Here is a 27,947-nt window from a genome sequence, read left to right as displayed (position 1 = left end):
CTCAATTCATGGCAAATGAAGGGAGAAGAAATGGAGGAAGTGACAGATTTTATTTTCTTGGGCTCCAAGATTACTGCAGATGGGGAGGCAGCCAAGAAATTAAAAGAAGCTTGCTCCTGGGGAGGAAAGCTATGGCAACTCTAGACAGCATACTAAAAAGCAGAGACATCACCCAGCCAACAAAAATGCATATAGTCAAGGCTATGGTTTTCCCAGTTGCAATGTATAGCTGTGAAAGTTGGACCATAAGAAAGGCTGAGCAACAAAGAACTGAGGCCTTTGAACTATGGTGCTGGAGAAGACTCTTGTGAGTCCCTTGGACTGCAAGGCAATCAAACCAATCAGTCCTAGAGATCAACCCTGACTGCTGTTTAGAAGGCCAGACCCTGATGATGAAACCCAAATACTTTGGCCACCTAAGAGAAGGAAGGACGCACTGGAGAAGAGCCTAATGCTGGGAAAGATTGAGGGCAAAAAAAGGGGACAACAGAGAATGAGGTGGCTGGATGGAATCACCGAAGCAGAAGGCTTAAATGGACTCCAGAGGATGGTAGAGGACAGGAAGGCCTGGAGGAACGTTGTCCATGGGATCGCGATGGGTCGGAAACAACTTCACAATTAACAACAAATAGTTTCCTTGGTCATAACTTAATGTTGTACAAATTGAAATTGTGAATTATGGAATACAATAGTTTATGCTGGCACAAAACGCTATATTAGGACACTAAATGTTAATATGCAGAAACTGAGTATATGCATTTTGAACTTACATGTTCTAAGTGAACTTCCCAAATTAGTAAACTAACTATAGTGCAGTATGTCCTTTAGTCACATTTATTGCACTGTGCAAAGCCAGTCACTTGTTTCATAAATTATACTTAACTAAAACGTACCGGTAGATTACTATCTGATATAATCCACATTTTAGAGACAAAGCAAAACAATAACAAACTTTTATCCAACCAGGGTGTTGAGTAATAGCATCCCCACAACTGATTTAACAATGGCTTATTCCAGTAGTTCCCAAGCTTTTTCCTTCATTACTCAAAACCGCTGATCAGAAAGTCCTTTTTACCCCAAGCCAGGTAAAACACTTCAATTTGAACCTTCTTGTGACTGGCTAATGAACAGATTCAGGTCTTGTTACCGAAAGAAAAAAGAACTTTTATCCAATTTTGGGTAACTTATCCAGATTTGGGAAGTACTATTAACTCTATTTTCCGAGTACTCACAACACACTTAACTAAGGTGCTTGTTTTCCATGACCACCAGTGCCTTAGCTCCAGGAAGGGTAGAACAGATGTCTTCTGAAGATATAGGTGAACCTGCCCTGAAACTATGAATTGGTTTCAACTAAATAGCTGTGGGTACTTAATTTTCTAACAGTGAGAACAATCAACCAATGGAACCGAAGTTACCTTCAGAAGTCATGGGAGCTTCATCACTGGAAGCTTTCAAGAAGGGACTGGACTGCCATCTGTCAGGAATAGTGTAGGGTCTGCTTGGGCAGGGGGTTGGACTAGATGACCTACAAGGTCCCTTCCGACTCTGTTAATCTGTATCACTATGCTAAACTCGTAGTTTAAGGTCCAAACCTTTCCTATATCTTCCCATGGGCCAGCGATCCCGTTGTAAACATTGCCTAGGAGTCAAACGGAAGTTACACATAACCAGCAACAAGATCAGAGGCAACGACCGTGCAGGGCCGGTGCGTGGACCGGGTCCCGTGTCTCTCTCTCTCCCGCGCGTGCTCCAAGTCCCGAGCCAGGCACCTACGCAAGCCGTCAGGCAGGTCATTACCGCCTCTTCTTCCTTTTTGCCCTTGGGGCTTAAAAGAAGGCGGAGGAGGGGTTGTGGAATGTTTTTCGCTGTTACTGCCTGCCGTCTCTTCCGTACTTTCGCCACCATGGGAGAAGCCGCTTCGGTTTTCCTAAAAATTCCCAGCAAAGAAGCAGCTTTGCCTGGCAGAGACCAGAGCCTCGTCCGTATTCCGGGTAGGCAGAAGGAGAAGGAAAACACTATTTAATTTTAACTGTTGGTGTGAGGCAATTTCCTGCGCATGCGCGTTGAGAAAGACGTTGAAGGGGAACGTCAACGAGCTTTCTGAAGTCTGGGGGGGCGTATATTTTGTTTCCTGCGAAACAAAATATTTACGCATGCGCCTGAATACGCCTTCAAGTGTGAGGATGGATCTGGCGCGGCTGCTCCGTAAAAGTAAAGCAAAGCCGTTCAGCCTATTGCGCATGCTTATTCGTGCGTGTAGTCTTGTCTAGCTTGCCTATTGCCTTTGGTTTGTGCTTTTATTAATATGCTATTTTTGACTTTGCAGTAAATGAATTATTCATTTGTTACCAGCTTTGGTTTAATATTATTGCTAAGGCTCTCCCCGGTGAATGTTTTTAATTTTCTTGAAATTTCAAGTGTTTAGACAAAAACAATGAGGAAAAAAAGGACCTGGCCTGCTTTTTAACACAGTAATAAGCTTCACCCGCAGAAATCAGCAGGTAGAGATTTTAGCAGTCAATTTCAGCTCAAGATTTTGCTCTTAAAGACATAGGAAAATAAACTAGTATAAAGTCTATTAGAAGGGCATTTTATGTTCTCCAGTTGTATATCCAATACTGCAGGGTTCTTGAAATATTTTTATTATTCGTCTTATTTCTGTAACTATAGTGTTATTAATTGCATTTTATATCTGCCTATTAACGGTAACAATAGAACCTGGCTATACCAATGACATGCTCCTGCTTTCTTAGTTAGCATTGTCAAAGCCCACATAGATAGGGAATTAAATACAATATGTTTGACGAATGTTTAAAATACTGTTCAAGAATGAAACTAGGCTAGGTAAAGGTTTCTTTTATTGCACATTTTTCTGGTAGGTCAAGGGAGAAAATGCATACAGGTAGTCCTTTATTTACAACCATTTGTTTAATAACCATTCAAGGTTAGAACAGCACTGAAAAAAAGTGCTGACTCACTCATGACTGTTGCAGCATCTCCATGGTCACATGATCAAAGTTTGGATGCTTGGCAGCTGGCATGTATTTATGAAGGTTACAGAATCCCCGGGGTATTGTGATCACGTTTTTGACAAGCAGAAACAATGGGAAAGCTAGGTTCACTTAACTATGTTACTAACTGCAGTGATTCACTTAACAACTGTGGCAAGAAAGGTCATAAAATGGGCAAAACTCATATAACTGTCTTGCTTAGTAACAGACATTTTGGGCATATTCTCTAGGGCACATTTATTTTATCCAGTGCTGGGTTTTCCTTTTTTTAAACTACTGGTTCGCTTGTGATCATGTCTGTGCTTGTGCACAATGCATCCGAGTGGGTGGGCGGAGCCTCCTGTCGCTACTATCCTTTTGTCCGATTTGGACCGAACTGGGAGCAACCCACCTCTGATTTTATCCCCAGTAATCTTTTCAGTTTAAGTGGGAAGTGGAAGTGAACATGAAAAAAGTGAGGCCTTATCCAATGCATGTAATAAACACTACAATTCATGTGTAGTAACTTAACAAATGGAGATGGCCTGTCTTTTAGGATTTTTTTTCTAAAGCTTTCTAAGCGATGTATTTATATCTGTACGTTTAGGACTAAATTGCCAATAATTTGGTTAGCTTCATACATTACACTAAGCTGGTTGTCTTAATGAAGTTTGTTCAAGAAACTTAATGAAGTTGGTTCAAGTCACAGTTGGCTAGATTCACACATGTTAAATCATGGTTTACAAATACAGTGGTGGGTTCATATAATGCATTATGGATACGGTAAACCGCATTATAGCTTAATACAATCCATGAATCAGTTCACTGCCTTCTAGCATTTATAATGGTTAAAAACATAAATGGTTAAAAAAGATCTTTAAAAGATTTCATTCATAATGCACTCAATCTTTACAGTACATTCTTTTGTTGAAAATAAAATATGTTTTTATGGATTAATACTGAAAAGAGAACTTATGCCTGGCATTTGGAATTTCTTAATATAAAAGCTTTAAAGAAAGCAACATGTCAGCACATACTTAAAAGCTACAATTTCTGAGGTAATATCTGGATATCTAGCACATTCTTATTGTCTTGCAGTATTCATTGGTAAGCTTTTCTCATTTAGAAGATTCTGTTCCAGTTCGGAACAGAATCCTTGAAGTCCGGAGTCCTTGAAAAGTTGCTTATTGGTCTTCCTACATTGATGTTTGTATTATACTGAAATTCTGAAGCTGAAGTTCTTCTCTGAGATGGCTTTGTAATCAGAGTACCATTTGCTGAATGAAAATATCACTTGTGGTTTTATTTGTTTTTTACAGTCTTTCTTCTGTAGGAAGTTATCACCCAGCCCTCTCCCAGAAAAATGAAATATACTAGGAAATATTGAAATGGCAGAATATTTCTCTGGATGTGAAAAGAAAAAAAAAACATGTTTTAAAAGACAGAATAGCTGTCTGTAGCTTCCTGCCCATCCCTAGTTTGTCAATGGGCCATTAAGCTAGTCCCTTTACATAATAAAGACTTCTCCATTTCAGCTCGAGGGGGATGAGATTAAAGCATGATAATATTGGCCCTTTACCCAACTCACCACATGGCATCTGAAAACTCAACCAAACCTGGATTCCAAACACAGCCTAGAGAGTTGCCCCTGCATGGCCCCATGGGAGTCTACAACCAATCAGAATACATTTCTTACACAGGAACAGGAAACAGAGAGGTGGGACTGAACAGGTTATAAAAAGCCTAGCAAGCCCCTCCTTCTCCCCTTCTCTTCTTCTCTACCAACATTGAAGCATGTGATCACCTTTTCTGTTCAGGACTCAAGCCATGTGGTCCACCAATAAACCATCTTTCCAAGCAGCCTCCATATGTCCAGTGTCTTTTTCCCCACTTGGAACAGAACCCAGAAAGACATTTCTTTCAGCACTTCCTTAAGAGCAAGAAAGTTATAAAAAAAGAATATACGGTATATAGCACTTTGATTTTTCATTAACTTTAGCAAAGATGGAGATGGCTCTTATTTTCCTTCTTTTGAGATCTAGGGAAAAAACCAATCCTCTCAACTATGTTAGACAGAATTTATTCTATTTTTACAGAATATTTTTTTTAAATCCTGGAAAGTGGGTACTTAGATGTATTGGCTTGGAGATTCTGAAGTAGATACTATTTGGATTTCACTTTCTGACTGTTGGGCATTGTATTATGGATGTTAGCAACACTATGCTAGAATTTTCCTTTTTTGTGGACTGATTAAATATACAACAGCTTGTTTTTGAATCAAAATATTTGTGGATTCATGAATTCAATGACAAATAATTTTAAACATTTTCTCTCTATTTTCTTAGACAACGACATTGCACATTGAATAATTTTTAATAACATTCACATGGGAGTCCCTGTGGATTTTATTCCGTTAGTTGTTGCTGACTGTAGGGGAGCAACATTGATCTCCACTTCAATGTTCATATGGCGTAGATTCTGTATGAGCTTTGTCAGCATTTAGTGAGGAATCCTATGTAATGTTGGCTAGGTTCGTATAGTAGGCTAATTTGCAGTTTGTTTAACTATAAATTATTCAAGTAAATTAAGCCAGTAACTGCAACTGGCAGAGCGCAATAAACTAAAATAGAGTTATGCAATGTGTATCTGAACCCAGGTACAGATTTATATTTCCCCTGCAAACTTATAATGTATTGATAATTTGAAACTGCTTGCAAAAGCAGCATCTTAAAAATATTATTGAAAATACTTACTTATGAATAAAGGGACACTAAATGCCAAAATGAGAAAAAAATATTGCAATCATCTATATCTATTTCCCAAATAAGATTGCATTTTAAAAAAGGACAGTGTTTCATGTGTTATAACTCAGTGATGAAATGTTGATGTGGCATACCAAACCATGCTAAGAGCTTTAGTAATGTTATTAATACAACAGCATACTAGAGATTACATTATATCTTGAGCACAATGGCTTCTGGGTTTGTTTCTTTTAATTCTCTGGTGTTTCTACTTCTCACATAACAGGAATTACATCTAATAATAATTTCTTAATCTCTGTTACGGGAGACTTCTTATCAATTTTAGTGTAATGTCTGTTGTGAATAAAACTGATATTGCTTAACAATTAAGTTGCATTCAAGTCATTTGTTTAATTTGTGGTTTACATTGAATAATAATGACTATAGGACTCTTTGATTTTACCACATACAAAATATTCAGTGGTGGGATTCAAATAATTTAACAACTGGTTCTTTGCCCTAATGATTTTTTCCAACAACCAGTTCACCAAACTGCTCAAAAAGTTAACAACCGATTCTCCTGTAGTGGTGCGAACTGGCTGAATCCCACCACTGAAAATATTTGATTCTTTATGACTGAGCTCAGTGTAACTATCAGTTAATATGAGTCTTAGACAGTTATTATCTGTTAAACAAGTGTATGCTCTCTTGCTTGTATCCTCAGTATTTGGAATCTATCAAAACTTCAAGAACTGTGGATTTCTTGACATGGAGGATAATTTAAAGAATTATCACTTAATGCTGAAAGAAGAAATTGGTGCCTGATTTGCAGCAATGGATTATTCATAAAAAAGTTGTTTGTCAACAGTTGTTATTTTATGAAAATGAAAGATGACTTGACAGATATGGACATTTTTTTGGAGTTCTGGGTCCCTCTACCTGCCCTATGATTTTGTAATCAATCTAATCTGACTCATATGAAATCTGAGGAGCACAGATCACGTTTGTACCTATAAGCCCAGCTCCACTAGTGCGTTTGCTCTATCCTATCCCCTTCTTGGTCCTAAATGTGCCACCACACCAGGTACAAAGCAGTCTGCATCATCTCCATCAATGTTGATAGACATTGGGTCAGATATATCCTGGACTTCCATCAGTATTGAGTCATCTAAAGTGCTTCTTTATTGACTGGAAAGGGTACAGCAGGAGGAATAATCTTGGGAGAATACTATGAATACTGAGGAGCTCTCTACTTCCCTAGCTGCAGTATGGTCAGGCTTTCCTCTGTGCCCAATCAGAGTAGATGGTAGGGGGCTGAGCAGATGACTCTAGGCTATGATGCTATGGTCCTTTGTAAATAGGGAACAGCTTGTGAGTAAATGGCAAAGAGAAATGAGCTCCACTGGGCTGAAGAAAGTAAGTGTGGATTGTGAAGACCCAGATTTCATTTCTTCCTCTTTGTCTGCTTACCAACTTGCTTATTGACTACTCCACTCAACAACCCAGATTCTGGTCCCAATTGTGGTTGATGACTACTTGTATTGAATAAAACACTATGGTTATATTCATGCATTACATTATTCGGCTTACATTACTATAACATGGCATTACATATTACTATATAATAGCATAGGGGTTGGTTATTTGAGGGAGTACCTATTGTCAGTTATTTCTACCTGCCTGCTATCTTTGGGCAGAATGGGTATGCTACAGGTTCCCTAATTCATGATATATTATAGGACTGTGAAATATGCTGTTTCTGTAGCATACCCTGCCCTGTAGCATATCCTCACAGAGATACATAACCAGTTACCTGGTGTTCTGGAAGACCCTTAAGTCTTAATCTGCTCCTAAGCCTGGGTTAACGTGTCTGTGGCACACCTGTCATCTTTTTATTTTTATGATTTTTAAGAGTCTAGGCATAAAAGTCCTTCTTTTATGTTTTTAACTGTTTGACTGTATTTTTGGAGTAGGTAGCCATGATGCATTTAATAAATAATCATTCATAATTTATAGTAACACATGAATAAACAGTTAAATATTTTGTGTATGTTATGTAATTATGTTACATAATGTAAGGGTTTGAATTTGGTTATAAAAACCTAACCAGACAACTGATTTTGTAAGTTGGCTTCATTTTGAAAAATGCTTGAATATATTTTGAATGTAAGATTGTTGTTAGTTTAAATTAAAATCTAAATTGTCTTAGTTTGTGTGCTGTTCTAAAATGGTGGCATCTTGTTTGGCTGCAGCTGCTTCGACTCTCAAGAGTGTTGGGGTTTTGGAGATGAAAGTGCCACAATTCTATGGAATTGTGACAGTGGAATTAATTGTATTACAAAATTGTTATGACTGTCAGTCTGTATTGGATTTGGTGATATTTAGCAAGAGAGGAAGTATTGATAAAGCTATTCTGGAGAGTCTGCGTTGCTTCGGTTGAAGTTACAAGCAGCAAAAGTGTTGGTGGGTTGTGTGGAGGGTGTGAGATTGACTGCAATCTCTGAAACTTTCAGAGTTTTAGGTGGTGGAGGCAGCGGGAGCAGCAGCATTTGCAGCAGGAAAGTCTCCCTCTGGAGCTGAGCTGCTTCTTCTGAGGAGGTGGTATGATTGAAAGAGGAAACGAGGCAAACATGGAGGGTTAACAACTAGGCTAAAGGCTAATCCATACAGAGTGTCATTGCCATCTATTTTGTTTGATAATGTGCTCCTTAGAGCCTAAAATGGAGTACATCAAGCTAGAGTTACTAACAAACTGGCAGGTGAGAAACTGCTGTGTCATTATTGCAACAGAAACTTGGATTAAGCATTCTGTCCCCAATAGTGCTGTTAGCTTGGTGGATTTTCATCATTTCAGTTTATTTTCTTTTGAGAGCGGGCACCAGAATTTCATGTTTTAATATGTGCCAGTGTGTTCATAAAAAAAAGTGACAATAAAGGTTGTCCCATCCCATCTTATCAGCTAGTGTCAAGAAAATCTTAATGCAATGAATTGTTTATGCTATAGGAAGATCCTCCTATGTGAAAAGCTTCCCTGCTAACGTTTCTAGGAAAATTTCTTATTGCTGAGTGCTGCTTATAATTGTCCAGGCTTACCGAGTAAAGAAAAAAAATTACTATCCTACAATGTAAAATCCATGAAATCTGTACTGCAGTTTGGCAGTAGAATGGAAGTTGTTGCCAGGATATGGTTTCTGGCCACCAGTAAGGTTGGTCAGAAACCATATCCAGGTAGCTGCACCCATACATTCATCCAGGTTGTCTTACAGGTATCATGGTTGATATACTGCACAATGATAATTGTGCACAATATATGCATAATATATTGATTTTCAAAGGACTTCTATTGGAAACAAGAACTTCTGATAGGTTAGCACAAACTGGAGCTCTGCCAAGACTGCTTGGGAAGGTTGCCATGCTGGGAGCGATGAGTAGTGTAAGCTGAAGAAAAGAGGGGGGGGGGGGAGGCAAGACTTGGCAAGGTTCAGTGAATCGGGTTCTTTTGTCTATTTTATTGGCTTGAGTTTCAGAAAAGAAAACCATCTTGGGATAGAGGAAAAAAACAGAAGTTCCTGGTATTCAGAATGATGTTAAAGTCACTTGGGATTTTTTAAAAAAAGATGATTTATTAAATTTGCTCATAAGTGACTTGGGAAGCAACCTTTTTTAAAAAGAAGCCATCACAGTGTTTGTTTTGTATATGTAGGATAATACGTATGTCATCTGAATTTTGTATGTATAAGATTTCAAAACAGGAGGTGGGGCAAAAGATTCTAAAAGTGAAAACATTCTATATAGAAAAGAATGGTATTAGTTCGTATGATAAAAGTTATTTATTTATTTTTAAAATTGAGTGGATGCTTTAAAATTTGGAATATAAATTTTCCTTTTCTGTTTTCATAACACTGCAGGTATTAACTTTTAAAGGCTAAAAACTATGATATTTAAATTGATTAAAAAGTCAAAGTGGAAACTAGGAATGATAGTTCCTTATTAATTATCATAAAATGACAATTACAATAATAAAATATTATTATTAGAAAAGCTTTTCAAGGAGCCCCTTCAAAGATGCATCCTGAGATCTTCTGTGAAACAAGAATACATCAGAATATTTTCTTTAAAAGAAAAGCATTTCTTTTTTATATTTCTCCTCTCCCGGTTTACATTCTCCTTTTACTATTAACTGTCAGTGGGAAAGACCAGATCATGCAATTGGAAGTAACCACTGTGTGCTTGAAAAGGAACAAGCAGTGTTGAAGATGGGATTTCTACTATTGCTCACCAGAAGTTTGGGGATTTACCTTTTATAACACAGGTGTGAGATCAGTGTTCTTTTTATATTATTTCTGGATAAAATTTGTAGTGGAGAAAAAGTTACTTCTCTTGTGTTTGGATGGTGGCAGAATTAATCACTTGATGAAGAATGTTTTTACTTACTGTATCTGTAATTGCTATATCTAGAAGAAAAAGTGCCACAATAATTATTGGTTTAAGGAACAATAGATAAAAATCAGATTCATTGTAATTTTAACTATGGATTTGAATATAAAAGGTGGAGTTTGTAACTATTTGTCAGGAAGTAAGTTTCAGTGAATTAAATAGATTTTAATTTTCAGTAAACATGTATATTTATAGACTGTTTTCAGGATATAAGAGACGAATAATTTATAATTTTTCTGTAGTACATGTATGAAATATCTTGTCAATCAAGCCTTGAATTATTTTAATCTTGATTAATTTTTAAAACATGATAGATGTGTCCTCATGTATTAAAATTAAGTTTCTTAAAACAGTTTTCATACAAATTTGTGAGTAGGTGAGATGAACATATTTATAAATATGCTTATTCCTATTTGTATATTATTGTTAATATCACAGCTGTAATTCTCAAGATATTTAGGCAGAAGTAAATCTATAAACAGTGAATGTAATTTAAAAGCAAAGCATTATGATAGACAGTTTTCTAAATTTGTATGGTATGAAAAGTGATTTGTTTTATTTGGATTAAAAAATGCTTAGCTTAAAAAAACTTGCTTAGCTCTTTATTTCCAGAAATTATTACAGCATTATTCTTAAATGGTTCATTGAATAGATAAATTCCATATATGTTTTTTGAAAAGGAAATATTTCATGTTCTACTTTATTTTGCAAAATTAACATTTTGTAAATGGAGTATTATTGTATATGTTATAACTGAAGATCCATTATAATTAATGGAGTTAAGATTTTGGTTAATCTTTCAATATATACATTTAACTCAATCCAGTCCATATCTAACCTTTAAAGTTCTATTGATTTGAATATTTAAACATATGCTTAATATTTCCTTTGAAATGAAACGGATTGACAGTTCAGATCTCTGTTTTGACATATCCTTATATTCAGGATACCCACTTTCTAACAATTACCAAGTTCCTGCTATGCTTATAAACTATCTATCTGAGATTAAAATTTGGGAAGTACTACTTTCAAGGTCTGTATTAGATTATCCTTACTTGACTCAATTGGGTTTTTTGGGTGTATGTGATATTTTATTTGTTTACGAATCCCAAACAAAGGATGAATTTAAAAATGTTAATCTACTTTTATTTAATACTTTACACCTAAGGAATGTATTTTAAATATACTTTATATAATTAATTTAAAAAGTGTTAATGTATTTATTATTCTTCCAAAACCTTTACCTTGTACTGTGAATAGTTACAGAACTAAAGACTAATTCTGATTTTCCAAATGGAAATTACACAATAGCACAAATGTAGTTTATATATCAATATTCTGGAATCCTGGAAGATTTGGGATGAATTCTCAATAGTTCAACTCTAGTTGATAGCTTTGCTACATAAAAAGATAGATTCTTAATATGAGAATAGGTAGAACTACATTATTTAATGTGAAATTCTTTTTAAAGATAGTTTTCAGTGAAATATGACCAGAATAAGTCCTGAGCAAATCTCATTAAAATCAATAATACTTTCAGCATTTTTGATTCAAACACATTTCTGACATAATATGATTTTGGACTAAATAATACATAAAAGTTTTTGAATATTTAAACTCTATATATGTTTGTCAGGAAGTAAGCAGTACTGAATAGGACTTAACTCTCAATAAACATGTATATTTAGAAACTATTTCCAGGACATAAGAGGAATAATTTATTCTAATAGAAAGTATCATTGATAACTCTGTTAATATTCTGTATGGATAAAATTATTAGTTATTTTTCCCTTAATTTTTGGAATACATAACCTTTAGGATAAATTACAAAATTTACAAAATTAGGAATGTACTATTTGCAGCCTGAGCCTACTAAGTGACCTCAATTGCCTTTGATGTAATCCTCAGACCCCATGCAAAACCTGTATTTGAGTTTTAATTTTTAATATGGAAAAAGATGTTTATAATACCTTAACAATATTCTATTGTTTAAAGAAGTATTTTATTTTTAATCAAATTTAAATGTAATTTTTAGTCTACTTCCCCTCTATGTTAGTGCTTTGCCAGACATAATCATCATAGATCATTTGTGAAAAGGAATTCATTACAACTAAATTTTGTCTATATCCTTTGACTTTTTGTGTTTGGTGTCTTTGAGTCAGTGTTGAGTCCTGGTGACTGCCTGGACTAGTTTCTGCAATTTTGTTGGCACATTTTGGAATGGTTTGCTATTGCTTGCTTCCTAGAGCCAAGGTAGAGGGACTGGACAACATCACCCAGTTAGCTTTGTCCCTAAGGTAGGACTAGGACTCACAGTCTCCGGGTTCCTAGCCTGTTGCCTTAACAAACTGGGCCTCTGTCATAGAACATATTCTGAACAGTACAATAGTCTTGGATGCTTTTGTTTTATTTAATTCAGGAGGATAATTATTTCTAGACTTAATTTATATACATGATAACTTTCCATCATTTTAACTATTTGATTATAAAAATTAAAGTTAATAGCTATTGATAAAACCCAATAATATAATATATAATATTTAATAACAACATTGTGTTAGAATGTACTATACTAAAGAATAATATGGAAAAATATGTAGAAATTATCATGAAAGCTATAATGAATCAAGGTAAAATCTTATAAAAAACTCTCACCAAACAAACCCTATTTTTTAGGGAAGTAATATTTCATGCCATCCATTCTCTATAACAACAGTTTAGCAAACAGCAGAATTGTGGGGCTACTCTGGGCAACGTTTTTCCAATGAAATGGAAAAAAAAAAAGATAGTCCTAGAGCGTTAATATAGTTATTATACTCCTATAGTGTTAATAAGAGAACAAAGGATGAGTTTTTGGGCTAGAATAGTGCAACATTTCGAATACAGGTGATCTGGAGTTAAAAAATATTTCATGAAGTAACATAAATAGATGGATATTGGCTTCCTACAAACAGAGGGAATGGACAGCATGCAAGCAATGTAAATTAGTCCAAGAGAATACAGAAAAATTGGAGATCCAAGAATAAGTACAATTGATTGATTGCTGAATATTCTGCTTAGAAAAGGGCATGTTTGTTTTGAAAATGTATTTTAAGCATAAGAATATTCATTTATATGCATAACAGAGCAATGAATCTAAAGCATGATGGAGTTGTCATTTATTATGAAAGACTAAGTTTATTATTTATTATGAAAGATTGAAAAGATGTGGATAAAAGGATATGATGTGCGACAGACCGTTGTTTAGTGATGTCAGGTACACATCTTGTGAAAAAGATTGTGATGGAAAGAAAAAAGTACAAAAAAATATACATGAAAGAATAACTGGAAAGAAAAGAAGATATGAGAAAGTAGACCAATCTTCCCACAAAATGAATGGAAAGTAGGTATTTTGTGGAAGTGGCTTGGAACAAGAGTGAAAAGAATTATGCTGCAAATTGCTATAGAAGTGTTAACTTCCTTAATCTTAACCTTCAGTTTTGATATATTCTAAATTAAATGTTATAATGGATTTTACAGAGAGTATGCTGATCTCCAATATCAGAATCAATATTCTTCAATATTTTTGAGGATATCTTATAAATAAACTTGAACTCTGTATGATAATGCTACAGAGCCAATGTGGTCCAGTAGTGTTGGATTAAGATCAGCAACTAAAATTTCAGTCAAAATTGGTTCCAGGTGCAAAGCTGTTTGATTCATTTGTCATGAACATTAACAACAGTGAGTCTATTATTCGAGGTTTATTTGCAAGCTTAAATACTTGAGAATGCAAGCAAACATATATCTAAATATATTCCTACTCCTATTCTATTCATTTTTTTAATAATTTACCTGTAAAACATTTTTATGATTAAGAAGTGTTGCTTTCTTCATTAGGAAAACCTCAATTAGATTAAGTTATACATTATACAAGGCAAAAATAGAAACAGGGTATTGACTGAAAATTATTTTTAAACTCCCATATACTTTACAAAGAAAATATTTTTCCTAATATTTATTCTCCATAATGCTTGGAAATATAGTGATTAAGATTTATGTAATATAGCAATAGCAATAGCAGTAGACTTATATACCGCTTCATAGGGCTTTCAGCCCTCTCTAAGCGGTTTACAGAGAATCAGCATATTGCCCCCAACAATCCGGGTCCTCATTTTACCCACCTCGGAAGGATGGAAGGCTGAGTCAACCCTGAGCCGGTGAGATTTGAACCGCTGAACTGCTGATCTAGCAGTAGCCTGCAGTGCTGCATTTAACCACTGCGCCACCTCGGCTCTTGTAATACTCGGCTCTTGTAATACTCGGCTCTTATAATACTCATGTAATATGGTGTAATCAGAGTTTAATTAACTTGGAGATCAAGTTCAAGGAAGGAAACCCAACCCCATCAATGTTTATAGCGTTTGAAGTACTTTAGAAAACAAACATGTAAGAGTATATAATAGAAACACATAAAATGATGCAGGTAATGTTAAAATATCAGAATTTTGACTGATTAAAAAGAGCTGAATGTTGGAGACTTCAGAAAAGATGAAGTAACACTTGTTCCATAAAGCATAGTTAAAACAATGGAATTCACAGCCATGAACTTGATTTTTTTTCATTTTATTTTTATTTTTTATTTTTTTAAAAAATACATAGTGCTGGTATACAAACGAGTGAATAATCAACTCAGAGTTCTCATTCAAGGCACAAATGGCCAGACTCAAATTATACTACATTAGATACATTATGAAGACCTGGGTCTCTGGAGAAGGCTGTAATATTGGAAAAGATGGAAGGAAAGAAGACAATGATCAGCAAGTTGGAGTAGTGATGAGTGCACTGTTGGAAGACTTGAAGAACCATTTTAGGGATATATCATAGAGAAAATCTATGTGGTCATTAAGAATTAATGATGACTTAATGGCACATAATCACAATTTTGATAAGAAAATTTGGATAAAGTGCTTATCTTTTATAGAAACAATAAAACCCCACTGGTCCTTGTAAAATAATAATTTATTCCTTTTACTTATCATAAATTTATTTGTTTTCTTTTCAGAAAACTGTTCAAGAAAAAGTTACAGGCTAGGTTTTATCATCCCATCTGTCCATTGAAACATAACCTTAATATTTCTACTATCTAACAACTAATTTGGCTGATAGACATACCTGAACATTTTATGAGGAATTCACTTTTTCATTGGGATTATGAATGGCTGCTAATTGTAATTGCTATATATTTTCTCCCTTGTCTTGAATTACCAGTGAAGTTATATAATATTCTTACATGAGCGTAAGTCCAGGAATTTGCATATTATCTTAAAATATATTTTATTGTATTAACGAGTTGGTAAAATAAAAAAATGACAATTTTATTAAAAATCATTTTAAACATTTTATGTTGCTTATATAACATGACCCACAAAATTGAATGCAATCTCCCTGAAAAATGTTATCGGATTAGAGTATTTTTGGATTTTTTCATGCCTCAAGATGGGATTTATTTTATATAAATACTAAGAGTTTTACACTATAAATATAACTCGGTTTAGTCTGCCTCTTATTGGAAAAGTCATTTAAAAGCTTTGTCTATTTATTAATAGTCATCCCATAAATGAAGAACATTGGGAATGCGTGGCAAAAATATATGCCTACTAGAGTCACCCAAGACACAAAGGTCATCTCAGTTGCCCAAATGAAACAAGCAGACTATCAGGCAGGAGCAATGTGAGAGCCAGATGATCACTTAGTGACAATATGACACACACAATGGTAAATCTTTCCTGTATTTAGCCAGAAAACCATGTACATAGACCAAAAAAACTCGTAAATGATGAGAGACTCCTCAGCTGAGAATGTTGGCTTGATTAAAGCCTTAAACCTGGTTTTCACTGTTACCATGCAGAAAACCTTCAAAGACAGAATTACAGAGGGAACATGAAACACATGAAAATTCAACACAATAAAGACAAAACAAATAGACTATTCAGTGACATCACCAAAGTGGAATGGAATTGAACATTTTTAGTCCGAACAGGTAGTTCTTGACTTTCAACCGCAAATGGGATCAGAATGTTAGCGACTGAGCAAAACAGTCATTAGGCAAGATGCTCTTGTGACTGCTTCCCTCAATTATTGCAATCCCAGCACTTTGCACTCCTTACTATGCTGTGTTTCTGCTCAGGAACTGAAAGTCTTCCTTGCTGAAATCCAAGCAGGATTTTCAACCCCTGACCAGAGGACTTCCCTCACTTGCCTGAGGCACCCTGTGCTCATTTCCTTACCATGTTGCCTTTCTCCTTTCTTGGATTTCAGCTCCCTGAAAGAGTTGCCTGCTGAAGGTTTTCAGCTCTCTGGAACAGAACTCTTCAGTGGGGTACAGAAATGCAGCTGAAACCCTGGAGATTTCAGTTCCATTCCTATGCCCCACCAGAGGAGTTCAGCTGTTATTCACAAAAGGCAACTCATTTGGCAAAGTGTAGGAACAGAAGTATTCCAGCTCTGATTCTGCTCCTCACTGAAGCAGTTAAGCTCCCCTTTGCGGGCAGCTCTTTCAGCCAGCCCTCAGAGATGAGAGGAAACTTGCAACCTTCCCTGCCATTGCCTTTCTTGGGAAGCTGGCAGAGCAGATTGCAAGTGGTGATTACATGGTCACAGGACAATTGGCAATTGGTCATAAGTGCGAAGAGGTTGCCCATTTTGTCTGAGATTGCAATCACATGACTGGGGGAGAGGTGGTGTAATATTTTACAATGGCTAGAAGTATTTAATGGAGCACACTTTTCAACCCTGTCATAATTCCATATCATTGTTAAATAAATGGTTGCAAATTGAGGATTATTACACTATTCAGGATATGAAAAATGAAGAAGGAACAGTATTGCTTTCATGGCCAGGAAGGTTATAGCAAAGACAATATTTGGGTACAATGCAATTAGTGACTAAATAATCCTATTTTGACTATGCAGACAATTCTTTCATACATTTATCCAAATATCTGTTCTAACTATTGATGAAGCTCAGTATCAAGCCCAATTTGAAATTGGCTGAAGAGCCAAGCAAATAATGCTGCTTGTGTAGCGATTGGGATGTCTTAAGTTGGAAACAGAGAACACTGTATGCTTGAGCAATGTGATCTGGGAAACAAATGAAACAAGAATAATTTTCGGCCAATCCAGTCATTACTTCATTGCTAACACAATCTTGAAGCAACTGAAATAATCTTTATAGACTTGGGCATCTTGATATATAGAAATCAATTTGACTGTATTATTGGTACAAGGAGGAGGAAGATCTCACTTATAACAGCAAAACATAGCCAATGACTGACTGTAGAACAGATCATAAATCTAGCCTACAGCCTGGTATTCCCTGGTCATCTGCTATCCAACTATTAAAAAGACTTGATTAGCTTCCAAATCCAAACAAGATAGCCAATTGCTGCAAGACCTCTCTGCAGTGGCCATCTATACAGATCAGAAAAGAGTTCGAAACCTCCCACGTCTATAAATGGGAGGATTTAATGATATAAAAAATGTGGTTTATTTTTATGTATTTTATATGTATCCCACCTTTAAGTTTTACAAATAACACAAGAGGGCAAACGTATCCAAAACACCTTCCTCCTATTTCCCCACAACAACAACCCTATGAGGTGAAATTGGGCTGAGAGAGAATGATTGGCCTAAAGTCACCCAGCTGGCTTTTATGGCTAAGGTTTGGACTTGAACTCATTTTCTCCTGCTTTCTAGCCTGGTGCCTTAACTATTAGACCAGTGATGGCAAACCTTTTTCGCCATGGGCGGCAAAAGCACATGTGTGTGTGCTATCACATGTGCTTGCGTGCCCATCCCCATAATTTAATGCCCCCTGTGCTGTGCCTCCTGCACATGCACGTGTGACACCACCCCCCCCCGCTGCCCTGCACATGTGTGCACTGCTATCTTGGAACCTGGGGATGGGAAAAACAGCCTCCCCACCTCCTGGAAGCTCTCTGGAGACTGGAAGTGGTCCATTTTTTGACTTCCGGTGGGCCCCGTAGGTCTGTTTTTCTCCCTCCCCAACTCCAGAGACTTTCTAGGAGCCTGGGGAGGGCAAAAAAATGGCTCAACATGCACACTGGAAGTTTGGGAATGGACTTCTGGGTTGCCCTTTGGGCTATTTTTCCACCTCTGGAGGCTTCAAGAGGCTCCCCTAAAACCTCCGGAGGACAAAAAACAGCCAATGCGCAGACCGAAAGTCTGTTCCCAAACTTCCGGTTTGCATGCCCTCCAGAGGTTTCAGGAAAGCATCCAGAAGGCGAAAAACGACCAGAAATCAAGGCCGAAAATCAGCTGGCCAACACATGCATGCACGCTGGAGCTGACAGGACAACACTTTGCATGCCCTCAGAAATGGGTCTGCGCATGCCATAGGTTTGCCATCACGGTACTAGACCAAACAGAATCTTTATGGCCTGCAGCTATTCTTCTATGGAGTGAAACCATATAGATAAAGATCTAAAACATTCTTTGTTAGTTTGGTAGTAGAGTTGATGCATCCGAGTTATTTAATGCTTCTTTTTTTCCTTTAAAAACAAACAAATTAAAAATTAGTTCTATATATTCAATTACTCTTACACTTGGTATTCTGAGTACTTTAGAAACTCCTAATTGATTAATTAACTAATGCACTAAGTTCTAAAGATTAATTACTTTAGATGTCTTTAATTGACTGTTTGAAATTTATATGATCTGTTGTAGTAAGATTGGCTATAAATTAGAGTTCTTTTTAAAATCATAACTCAAAATAGCAGAATTGTTATAATTACACAATCCTAATAGATTCTATCTGCCTTTCTATGTTCCTGTATCACATTTTGTGGTGTCCCTATGAACTGTAGTCATCACTTGTATAATGTAGATGCCTTTGAAGTGTAGGAATTGCCCATGGGGGAAAAGAAATCAAAAGAAAATTAAATGATTAATTAATGCAATCTAGAGTCTTTTACCAAAGGCATTTCAGGGACATATTTAGCTCTATTAATGATCATGATCATGAAATTCAAAAGCAGGTTCACAGTGTTTTGAAGATATAAAGTACCATTTTGTAGTTGCTACAGGGGAAATTATCTGAAAGTGCTCTGCTGAACCTCCCATTGAACGTGGAATTAGGAGGGATTGAAAAAACATGGAAATGTTTTTTTAAAAAAATTTCCATGAGGAGAGGATGAATATTTGGAAGGAAAAATACAAAGTAATTGGACTAATTAAGGAGCATGCACTATGACCTTTAATTTCCTATATTAAGGTGCAGAGAACTAATGAAAGTTCTGTCAGGATTTATTATGGAAGTATGTAAAGCAACTGAGAGTTTTGGAGGACAACATAGGGACAAAATATGACCTCTGATATTTGTAATCTTATGTCCATTAATAGTGGAGAGATTAATGGATGGTAGAGTCTGCATTTGGTTTCATAATTATGGCTTCAGATTAGAATTGTAAATTTTCTGAAAGGTTGCACCGTCTAAACTTTGGTCCATGACTGTCACTTAGTGTAAGAGAATTGACAACGTTGTTGTGGGAATACAAGAGGCATCCAACAGGTGAAAATGTCTAAGTACAATGGTACTTGTGAGCCCTTTTGAATTTTCATTTCATGAATACCTTACTTAAGGAGGTTTGTTCAGCAGTCATTTGAAGTTACGAAGGCACTGAATGAATGGTATTTATGACTGGTTTTCAAAGTTGCAGCAACCCCATGGTCACATGATCAAATTTTGGGAGTTTGGTAGTATGCCTACATTTGTGGCCCCAGAGTGCTCTTCAATTCCTCCTATTAGCACATATCCTGCAATCTCTGCCAGGTGAGGGAAATTGAGATGAACGTAAAGTGTGAGGTCCTCTCCCAATGATATGCAATGCTGGCGTAACAATCATAACCAGGTCTACTGGCACTTCAGTGGATAAATGGTACAGTCATACAAGGCTCGCTTAGCAATTAAAATGCTACTCCTAATTAAGATGGTTAAGTGAGGATCACCTGTAGTCCTCACTGATGCGGTTTGAAATGGACTTGCAATAATTTCAGTCAATTAATTTGTAACAGAGTATGTACAGTAAACTTTTGCATGATCACAAAGTTAAGTCTTAAGTCTAACACAAACAGAAAACTTTGGCAATTCTTTGATCTTGTTGCTTCCATTACAGAGCAAATAGGCATCCAAATGCTGATATTTTAGCAGAAAGTAATTTTAATTAATGCTTTAGACCAAAATTCTATGAACAATTATGCATAAATTAGAACAGTGAACATAGAGCTGTATCTGAGTGCATGAATAGAATTGTTTTGTGAAGTCTGAGAACTGCCTTCTTTTTTTAAAGCTGCATTTACCACCTTTTGGCAGGAATGTATCCCAGGTTTCTTTGACTGCATAACAAAGGAGGGAGGAAAGCATGATGAAAAAATAATCTGATCTTGCGATCTAGTTGAAATATGAGAGTTAATTAAATTTTATCAGGAGGCTTTTTTTTTTCTCAGGATGCTTTTTCACACCTTTTAAAACCTTCCTCCTATTATATACATTCCACGAGGGAAATTAAATTAAAATTACATTTTATAATGGTTTTATTTAATGACATCACAGCTCTATGTGGTTTTTAATGAGCTGGAAGAAATTATATGGTTTTAGTGAAGATGTAAAACTATATACCGTAGTTTTTGGACTATAAGACGCACTAAGATTTTGAAGAGGTAAACAAGAAAAAAAAGTTTTTGCCCTCCCCAGCTCCCAGGAGCACTCTGCAGGCCTCCCAAACCTTCTGTGTGTCCCGTTTTTTGCAAAATCATCATGTGCAGAAGGTTTGGGAGGCCTGCAGAGTGCTCTTGGGGGCTGGGGAGGGCAAAAATGGCTCTCCTGGGGAGGGTCTGGGAGACCACAAATGGACCTGTTTTTTGCCAAAACGGGACACACCGTTGGTTTGGGATGCCTGCAGAGTGCTCCTGAGCGCTGGGGAGGACAAAAAGGTCCCAGTTTTTGCAAAAACCAGGCCCATTTTTCTGCAGCGTGTTTTTGTCCTCCCCAGCTCCTGGTAGCACTCTGCAGTTTCTTATTCTTTCTTAAAGATTGAAAAGGTTTATTAGATAAATTTAAACATTATATATTTTTAAAAGTAAATGCTTTCTAAAATGGAAAATTTATTTATTTATATTTCATATTTCTAAACTGCCCATCCCCCTCAGAGAGAGGCTATGGGTGGTGTAGATAAACAATGTATGAAATTAGCATTAAAATATTAAAATTTAGATAAAATATTAAATTATAAAATTTCAAAAAGATAATTTCAAAAATGGCCATTTATCATGCTAGTAGGTAACATAAGTGCAATGACTATATGCCCTTTATTATAAAGGGTTCACCCACAAAACCACGCTCGACTAAACCGCGCCCGACTAAAACCACGTCGCTGACGTCATCAACAGGGCGACAACAGCGCGGAGACAGAAGGACGCTGTAAACCCTAACCCTAACCCTAAACCTAAAATTAACCCCTAAACTTAAACCTAAACCTAACCCTAAACCTAACCCTAAACCTAACCCTTAACCTAACCCTAAACCTAATCTTAACCCTTAACCTAACCCTAAACCTAACCCTAACCCTTAACCTAACCCTAACCCTAACCCTAACCTTTAACCTAACCCTAAACCTAACCCTAAACCTAACCCTAAACCTAACCCTTACCTTAAGTTGAATCGGCTTGCTTTCAAAGCACTATTTAAAGCGCCCTTCTTTCTCCGCATTGGCTGTTGTTGCCCTGTTGATGACATCAGCGATGCGGTTTAATCGGGCGTGGTTTAGTCAAGTGCGGTTTTGACGGGTCATGATTATAAAGTACAGTCCTTTATTTCAGAAAGCTCTTTATTTATTATTCAAATACTCATTTTTGTCCTTTTTTGGTCATTTACCTTTCTCCTCCCAAAGTATCACCATTTAATTCTTTTCAGAAAATCAGCTTTTGATTTTTTTTTCAGAGAATGAAATTTAACAATTACTTCCATGTAGTTTCTTGGTAACCAATGTTCATATTTAAGATTGCATTAGGATTACAACTGATAAAGGAAAAATAAAATAAAATGCAAACAAAGCATCTTGCAAAATAGTATCTCTGCGTTTTTGGTAGATAGGGCAAAGAATTATGGAATAGTTAATTTTTAGAAGATCAAAATGAAATTAAAAATTAGAAAAAATATTTATTAAAATTAAAAAAAATGGGATTAGCTATTTTTGAGTCTATTAGAAAAAAGGCCAAAAATAAAGAAATTTAGCTGAGAAAATGTTAAAAGTTTTTCATTTAGGAAACACGGTCTAAATATGTAAGTGGAGAGTATTTGGGTTAATAGTATTTGTTGTGAGACAATTCTGGATAGATTAAGCTATTTTGGATTCCTAGTGATCACATATATGTATATAGTCTCTCTTAATAATCTATTCTAACCTGGTCTTTCAGGTCTTCCAATGGTGTACTCACCACCATTGTAACTGAATCTATGCATCTTGCTGCTGCTGGTATTTGTATTGGAAATACTGTGTTACCCCAAAATAACACCCGGGTTTATATTAATTTTTGCTCCACAAAAAAGATGCATTAGGGTTTATTTTCAGGGAAATACAGTACTAAATGTGTCCATTTAGCTGATGATCTTAACTGGGGCTTATTTTTTGGGGGGGAGAGTGGTAGGGCTTATATTACAAGCATCCTGGAAAATCATGCTAGGGCTTATTTTTCCTTTGGGTCTTATTTTCGAGGAAACACGGAAGTTGATTACAAACTGAATGCTAATCAGCAGTTTGATGATGGTTCTCCCCCCCAAATGCAAATATAATTTTTGACTATATCAACACAAATAGTCTCTAATTTACATGAAATAATAGGACAAACCACCTTACATCCTAGAAGGCAAGACCTCAAATAATGCCCTAGTTTTTACCAAAGGCAAATTCCTGCTGAAATTAAACTTTTCCAAGCAACGCGACAGGCTTTTCTTCACCCAATGTGTTCAAGCAGAGCTTGATCTACCTGTTGTAAATTATTTAATATGGATTCCTGCAGTTACTTTGTGGAGCAAAAACTTGAATTATAATTTACAAATTTATGGATCTATGTCAGTGTTTCTCAACCTTGGCAACTTGAAGATGTCCGGACTTCAACTCCCAGAATTCCCCAGCCAGCATTCACTGGCTGGGGAATTCTGGGAGTTAAAGTCCGGACATCTTCAAGTTGCCAAGGTTGAGAAACACTGATCTATGTTAATCAAAATATCTAGTCTAAACATAATGTGGCAGTTAATTGGGTCTGGGGCTTTGTCCTTTGTCCTTGGATTCCTCTTGTCTAGCAATGGCAGAGTTGCTTGATTTTCAGCAGGAGTTCAGGAACTCCAACTGTTTCCTCCCCTCCCCCCCATATGATTGTCAGTTAAAGCTGGTTTAATGTTAGCTGAAGTGATCGGGTCCATTTCCGCTGAACCTATTTCTTAATTTGGGGTTTTACTGTCCTAATTACTGCCCTGATGAAATATTTTGTTAATAAAAACAGTGTTCATATTTTGTTTGATTTCTAATTGATTTATTCCTGCTCAGAACTGAAATTCAAGACTATTGTATTCCAAAATAATTATTTAAATGGCTTTCTAAGAAGATACTGGGATCAGTTTTAGTGGATCTTTTGTGTCAAGGAAGCTGTAGAGTTTCAGAACCAGAAGCATTTTAATCTCTATTTGAATGCCCAGATATTCAGCTGTCATGTATGAAATATACAATTAAGGGATCTCCCCAGCCGATTGGAAATAATTTAATTTCATACAAGAGGCCGTTGCCAAGATATCTTGGCCACAAGATCTTTAGGGGTTTTATATGTTAACTGTAATATTTTTCAGTGTGTTTGTAACTATGGGTTACTCCCAAGTCTGGATCCATAATAATCAAATTAAATCTGTCACTCATGTGAACAATACATGTTCTTTTTATCTCCTCCAGGATTGTTTTTTTCAGACATGAAGGTACATGATTTTGCTAAGCTACATACTGCATATCTGTTTCATATATCTTAATATGGAATCAATTTCTCTTTTTTTTAAAAAGTCCTGGATCATACTGGAGAACTTGATCTTTATTAACATTTAATAACATTTAATTAAATGTTCTAACTTTATCCAAATCATTAACTAAAACCACTGAATTTTAATTGTTTAATGTTAGTAATATAGAACTGTGTTTGGGGCTGGGAGCTGCCAACTACAAGCATGCTACACAAACAATCTGATGTATTTCCCATTGTGTGCCTGCTTACTCTCTTGTAATCCCTTCCACTACAATCTCTATGCTTTGCAAGGGAATGGGAGGAAACAAATCAGGCATAAGAGAGATTGCCTGCAGAAATCACTTATTATTTCTCCCCTCTCACCCTTTCCATTCCTGTTCTTCAATCTCGCCTCTCTACAAGGGGAGAAAAGAGGGGAGAACCCCCCCCCCAAGCAATTTATTTCTGCCCTATTTTTTCACACATATAATCCCTTCTCCAATAAATGATAATATAAACATTACTTCCTTTCTTGATAATTATTCCAGTGCCTGGGTAAGTAAGCATTCAAAAGGATGGGGCAATGAGGAAAAAGAAAGCTCTATCGTTGGCATATTATTTCCCACTTAGTGACTGCTTCACTTAATGCACAGCTGCTGGTTCCAATTGTGATAACTAAACAATTACCTGTAATGAACAGCCCATAGCTTGCAAGATAATCTAAAAAAGCTGTATGATAAAAGATAAGAATGCCACTGAAACAGATCCCAGTGTGTGAGCAGAGGAGTATGGAAGAAAGGGATAATTTATATAACATAAAATACTGATTGTTTAGAATGTAAATACTAATGGATTAAGATTGGAAAAAGATAAATAGCCTACTCATACCACTATGTCAAGATCTTCAAAGTAGATTTTCAACTTTTCTTCTTTGGAAAACAATTTCCCTTCAATTATAAATATGGAATTAAGGATTAAATATCTTTATAGCTTTCAGCCCAATTCCTCAAATTAAGTACTGAAAATTTGAGACTGGATCCGATGTTTTTCCATTTGATGTTGTGTTTTTCTTACCGATAGATAATAAGTTGTTACTGTATTTTCTTTAGTTAAAGAGAATTTAAAAAATCCCTATTTCTCTGTTGTCATTGTCCATTAAAAGAAAAAATATGTGTCACTTTGGACCGGTTTCTGTATTGTGAATCTGAATGTCCTTCTAATAATATATTTCTGTTAATCTTTTTTGTGTCGTGTTTTTACTACCAAGGTTGCAGGGGAAAATCACATTTAAGTATTCTGAGCTTTGTAAAACGAAGGCACTGTAGTGGCTTCTTCCCCTATGCTTTTCCCCTTGAACTGACCTAGAGCAATTATGTTACCTCCCTGATGAGATGCAGTTATGTGTTACTATTCTGTTCCTAGTGTGCTTTTGTTTGTGTTCTTGCATAATTACAGGGAGCAAGATAGGCATGCGGTATGCTTCTTGAAAACTATTGTTTTAACAGAGACATTTGTACCCAAGGTCTGCTGGGTCCATTTTTGGAAGAAAAAAAATGAACAGTCTTTTACTGTATTTACACTATAGTTATTTCAGTAAATGCTGATTTATTTTCCGATGGATTCATATTTTTTATGTTAAAAAATAATTTCCCAAATTTTTTACTGGTGTTTTTCTTCCTCTTTGATATAATTCAGTTTTGAAAACATGGCTTCATTTTACTGAAGGGAAATTTGTTACATGGTGCTAAATATTCAATACAGTGCCAGTCAATTAAGAAGCTTTCTCCATTGTGTGTGATATAAAATAAAAAAAGTAGGAAGGTGTCATATTGTTCTGTTTGCTGTTTAATGATACGGTTTGCTTCTTTCAGTAAGTAACCAACCTTATTTAGTCTCTACATTGATTACCGGTAGTTATTTGACTTTTTATTACAGGTAGTCCTTGACATGATCATTCACTTAGCAACTGTTCAAAATTCTGATGGACCCCCAGAAGGTACTTACAACATTGTTTCAAAGTTGCAGTGGCCGTCCTAACTGGTCTTGTGACCATGATTTTGGCACTTGACACCGGTCTGCGTTTCAGTCCTGGTGTCAGGGAAAGTCCATTAAGGATTACCAGAAATAACAATATATCTATGTAAATCTTGATCAATTAAACCATCTTTATATTCTTTCCTTTTACTCCTAACAATCTTTAGAAGCAGCCTCCTGTTGCTGCCATTGCCGGTTCGCCCGATCTGCGGCGAACCGGTAGAAACCCACCTCTGAAGCATATGCAGGATTTATAACACAGAATTTCAGCAGACTGGTTATGACTCTGTGAAACCTAACTCCAATCCTACCTCCTTTACACTGTCATAAATAATTTCCTTCCTTTCCATACTTTTCTTTTGTTTAAGACCCAGTCACTGTGCATTCGAATAGAATAGAATTCTTTATTGGTCAAGTGTGATTGGACACACAAGGGATTTGTCTTTGGTGCATATGCTCTCAGTGTACATAAAAAGACAAAATACATTTGTCAAGAATCATAAGGTAATGATAGTCATAGGGTACAAATAGGCAATCAGGAAACAATATCAATATGAATTGTAACGATACAAGCAACAAAGTTACAGTCCTGAAGTCATAAGTGGGAGGAGATGGGTGATAGGAACGATGAGAGGACTAATAGTAATAGTAATGCAGCCTTAGTGAATAATTTGACAGTGGTGAGGGAATTATTTGTTTAGCAGAGTGAAGGCGTTCAGGAAAAAAACTGTTCTTGTGTCTATTTGTCTTGGTGTGTAGTGCTCTATAACATCGTTTTGAGGTAGGAATTGAAACAATTTATGTCCAGGATGCGAAGCATCTGTAAATATTTTCACGGCCCTCTTTGACTCGTGTAGTGTCCTCAATGGAAGGCAAGTTGTTTGTCCCAACTAAGTCTCTTTTTTTCTTACCCTATAACTTGAGTCCTTTATTGATTTTCCTACGGTCAAACTGAAACCTCATTTCTTCTAACCAGGCAAGGACAGTAGTATTTGTTCCTTAATAAACTATTGGTAGCATTCTCTATTTCCAAGGAACAGTTAAGGTCTACTTTATGCCCAAAAGTATTTGGGTGAATAAAGATGGCTAGTTGTTGGAGGCTAGTACTATACTTTGAAGTGCTCCTAAGGACCAGTATATTTATCTATCCTGTCTGCCTGGTTATCTACTTAAGTACCTATGTGCACAAATGGCACCAAGCATTTGGACAGCAGAAGTTAAAATCAGCACTTTGGTTACTGCACCATTAGCCTCCTCTGTTCTCTGTGAATTCTGCACCCTGAAGTTGTAATCATTCCATGGAGTGACTAGCCTGCTGGCAGGACTCCCCTCATTCCACCTGATGAGCAGCCTCTGAGATTCAAACGATTTCTGGTGAAAAACAACATGCTTTGTCCGAGGTGGCGCAGTGGTTAGGGTGCAGTACTGCAGGCCACTTCAGCTGACTGTTATATGCAGTTCAGCGGTTCTAATCTCACCGGCTCAAGGTTGACCTGGCCTTCCATCCTTCCGAGGTGGGTGAAATGAGGACCCAGACTGTGGGGGCGATATGCTGACTCTGTAAACCGTTTAGAGAGGGCTGAAAGCCCTATGAAGCGGTATATAAGTCTAACTGCTATTGCTATTGCTACTCACCTGAAATTGCACACTTTTTCATTCTATTACTTTTTCTTTGGGAAAAGTGGTAGTTCTCCAGTAGA

General features: G+C 36.2%; 1 protein-coding gene across 4 annotated transcripts in view; it reads left to right on the top strand.

The window, feature by feature from the left end:
* The first annotated feature begins 1,525 nt into the window (after positions 1-1,525).
* Positions 1,526-27,947, top strand: part of MSRA (methionine sulfoxide reductase A) — a 168,931-nt gene continuing 142,509 nt past the window's right edge. Inside the window, exon 1 of one of the 4 annotated variants that reach the window (XM_032215912.1) lies at positions 1,526-1,792. Coding sequence is in view for 2 of the 4 variants with exons in the window: in XM_032215910.1 (XP_032071801.1) it covers positions 1,613-1,994 (382 nt within the window). In the remaining 2 variants the exon portion in view is untranslated. Of the gene's footprint in view, positions 1,995-2,154; positions 2,215-2,267; positions 2,291-27,947 lie in introns of those variants that run through there. The other 3 variants (XM_032215910.1, XM_032215911.1, XM_032215913.1) reach the window with 3 other exon arrangements.

The sequence above is a fragment of the Thamnophis elegans genome, chromosome 4, assembly GCF_009769535.1.
Source record: "Thamnophis elegans isolate rThaEle1 chromosome 4, rThaEle1.pri, whole genome shotgun sequence".
Lineage (NCBI taxonomy): Eukaryota > Metazoa > Chordata > Lepidosauria > Squamata > Colubridae > Thamnophis > Thamnophis elegans.
The sequence above is the reverse complement of the archived record's forward strand: the minus strand, read 5'-3'. Positions and strand labels throughout refer to the sequence as shown.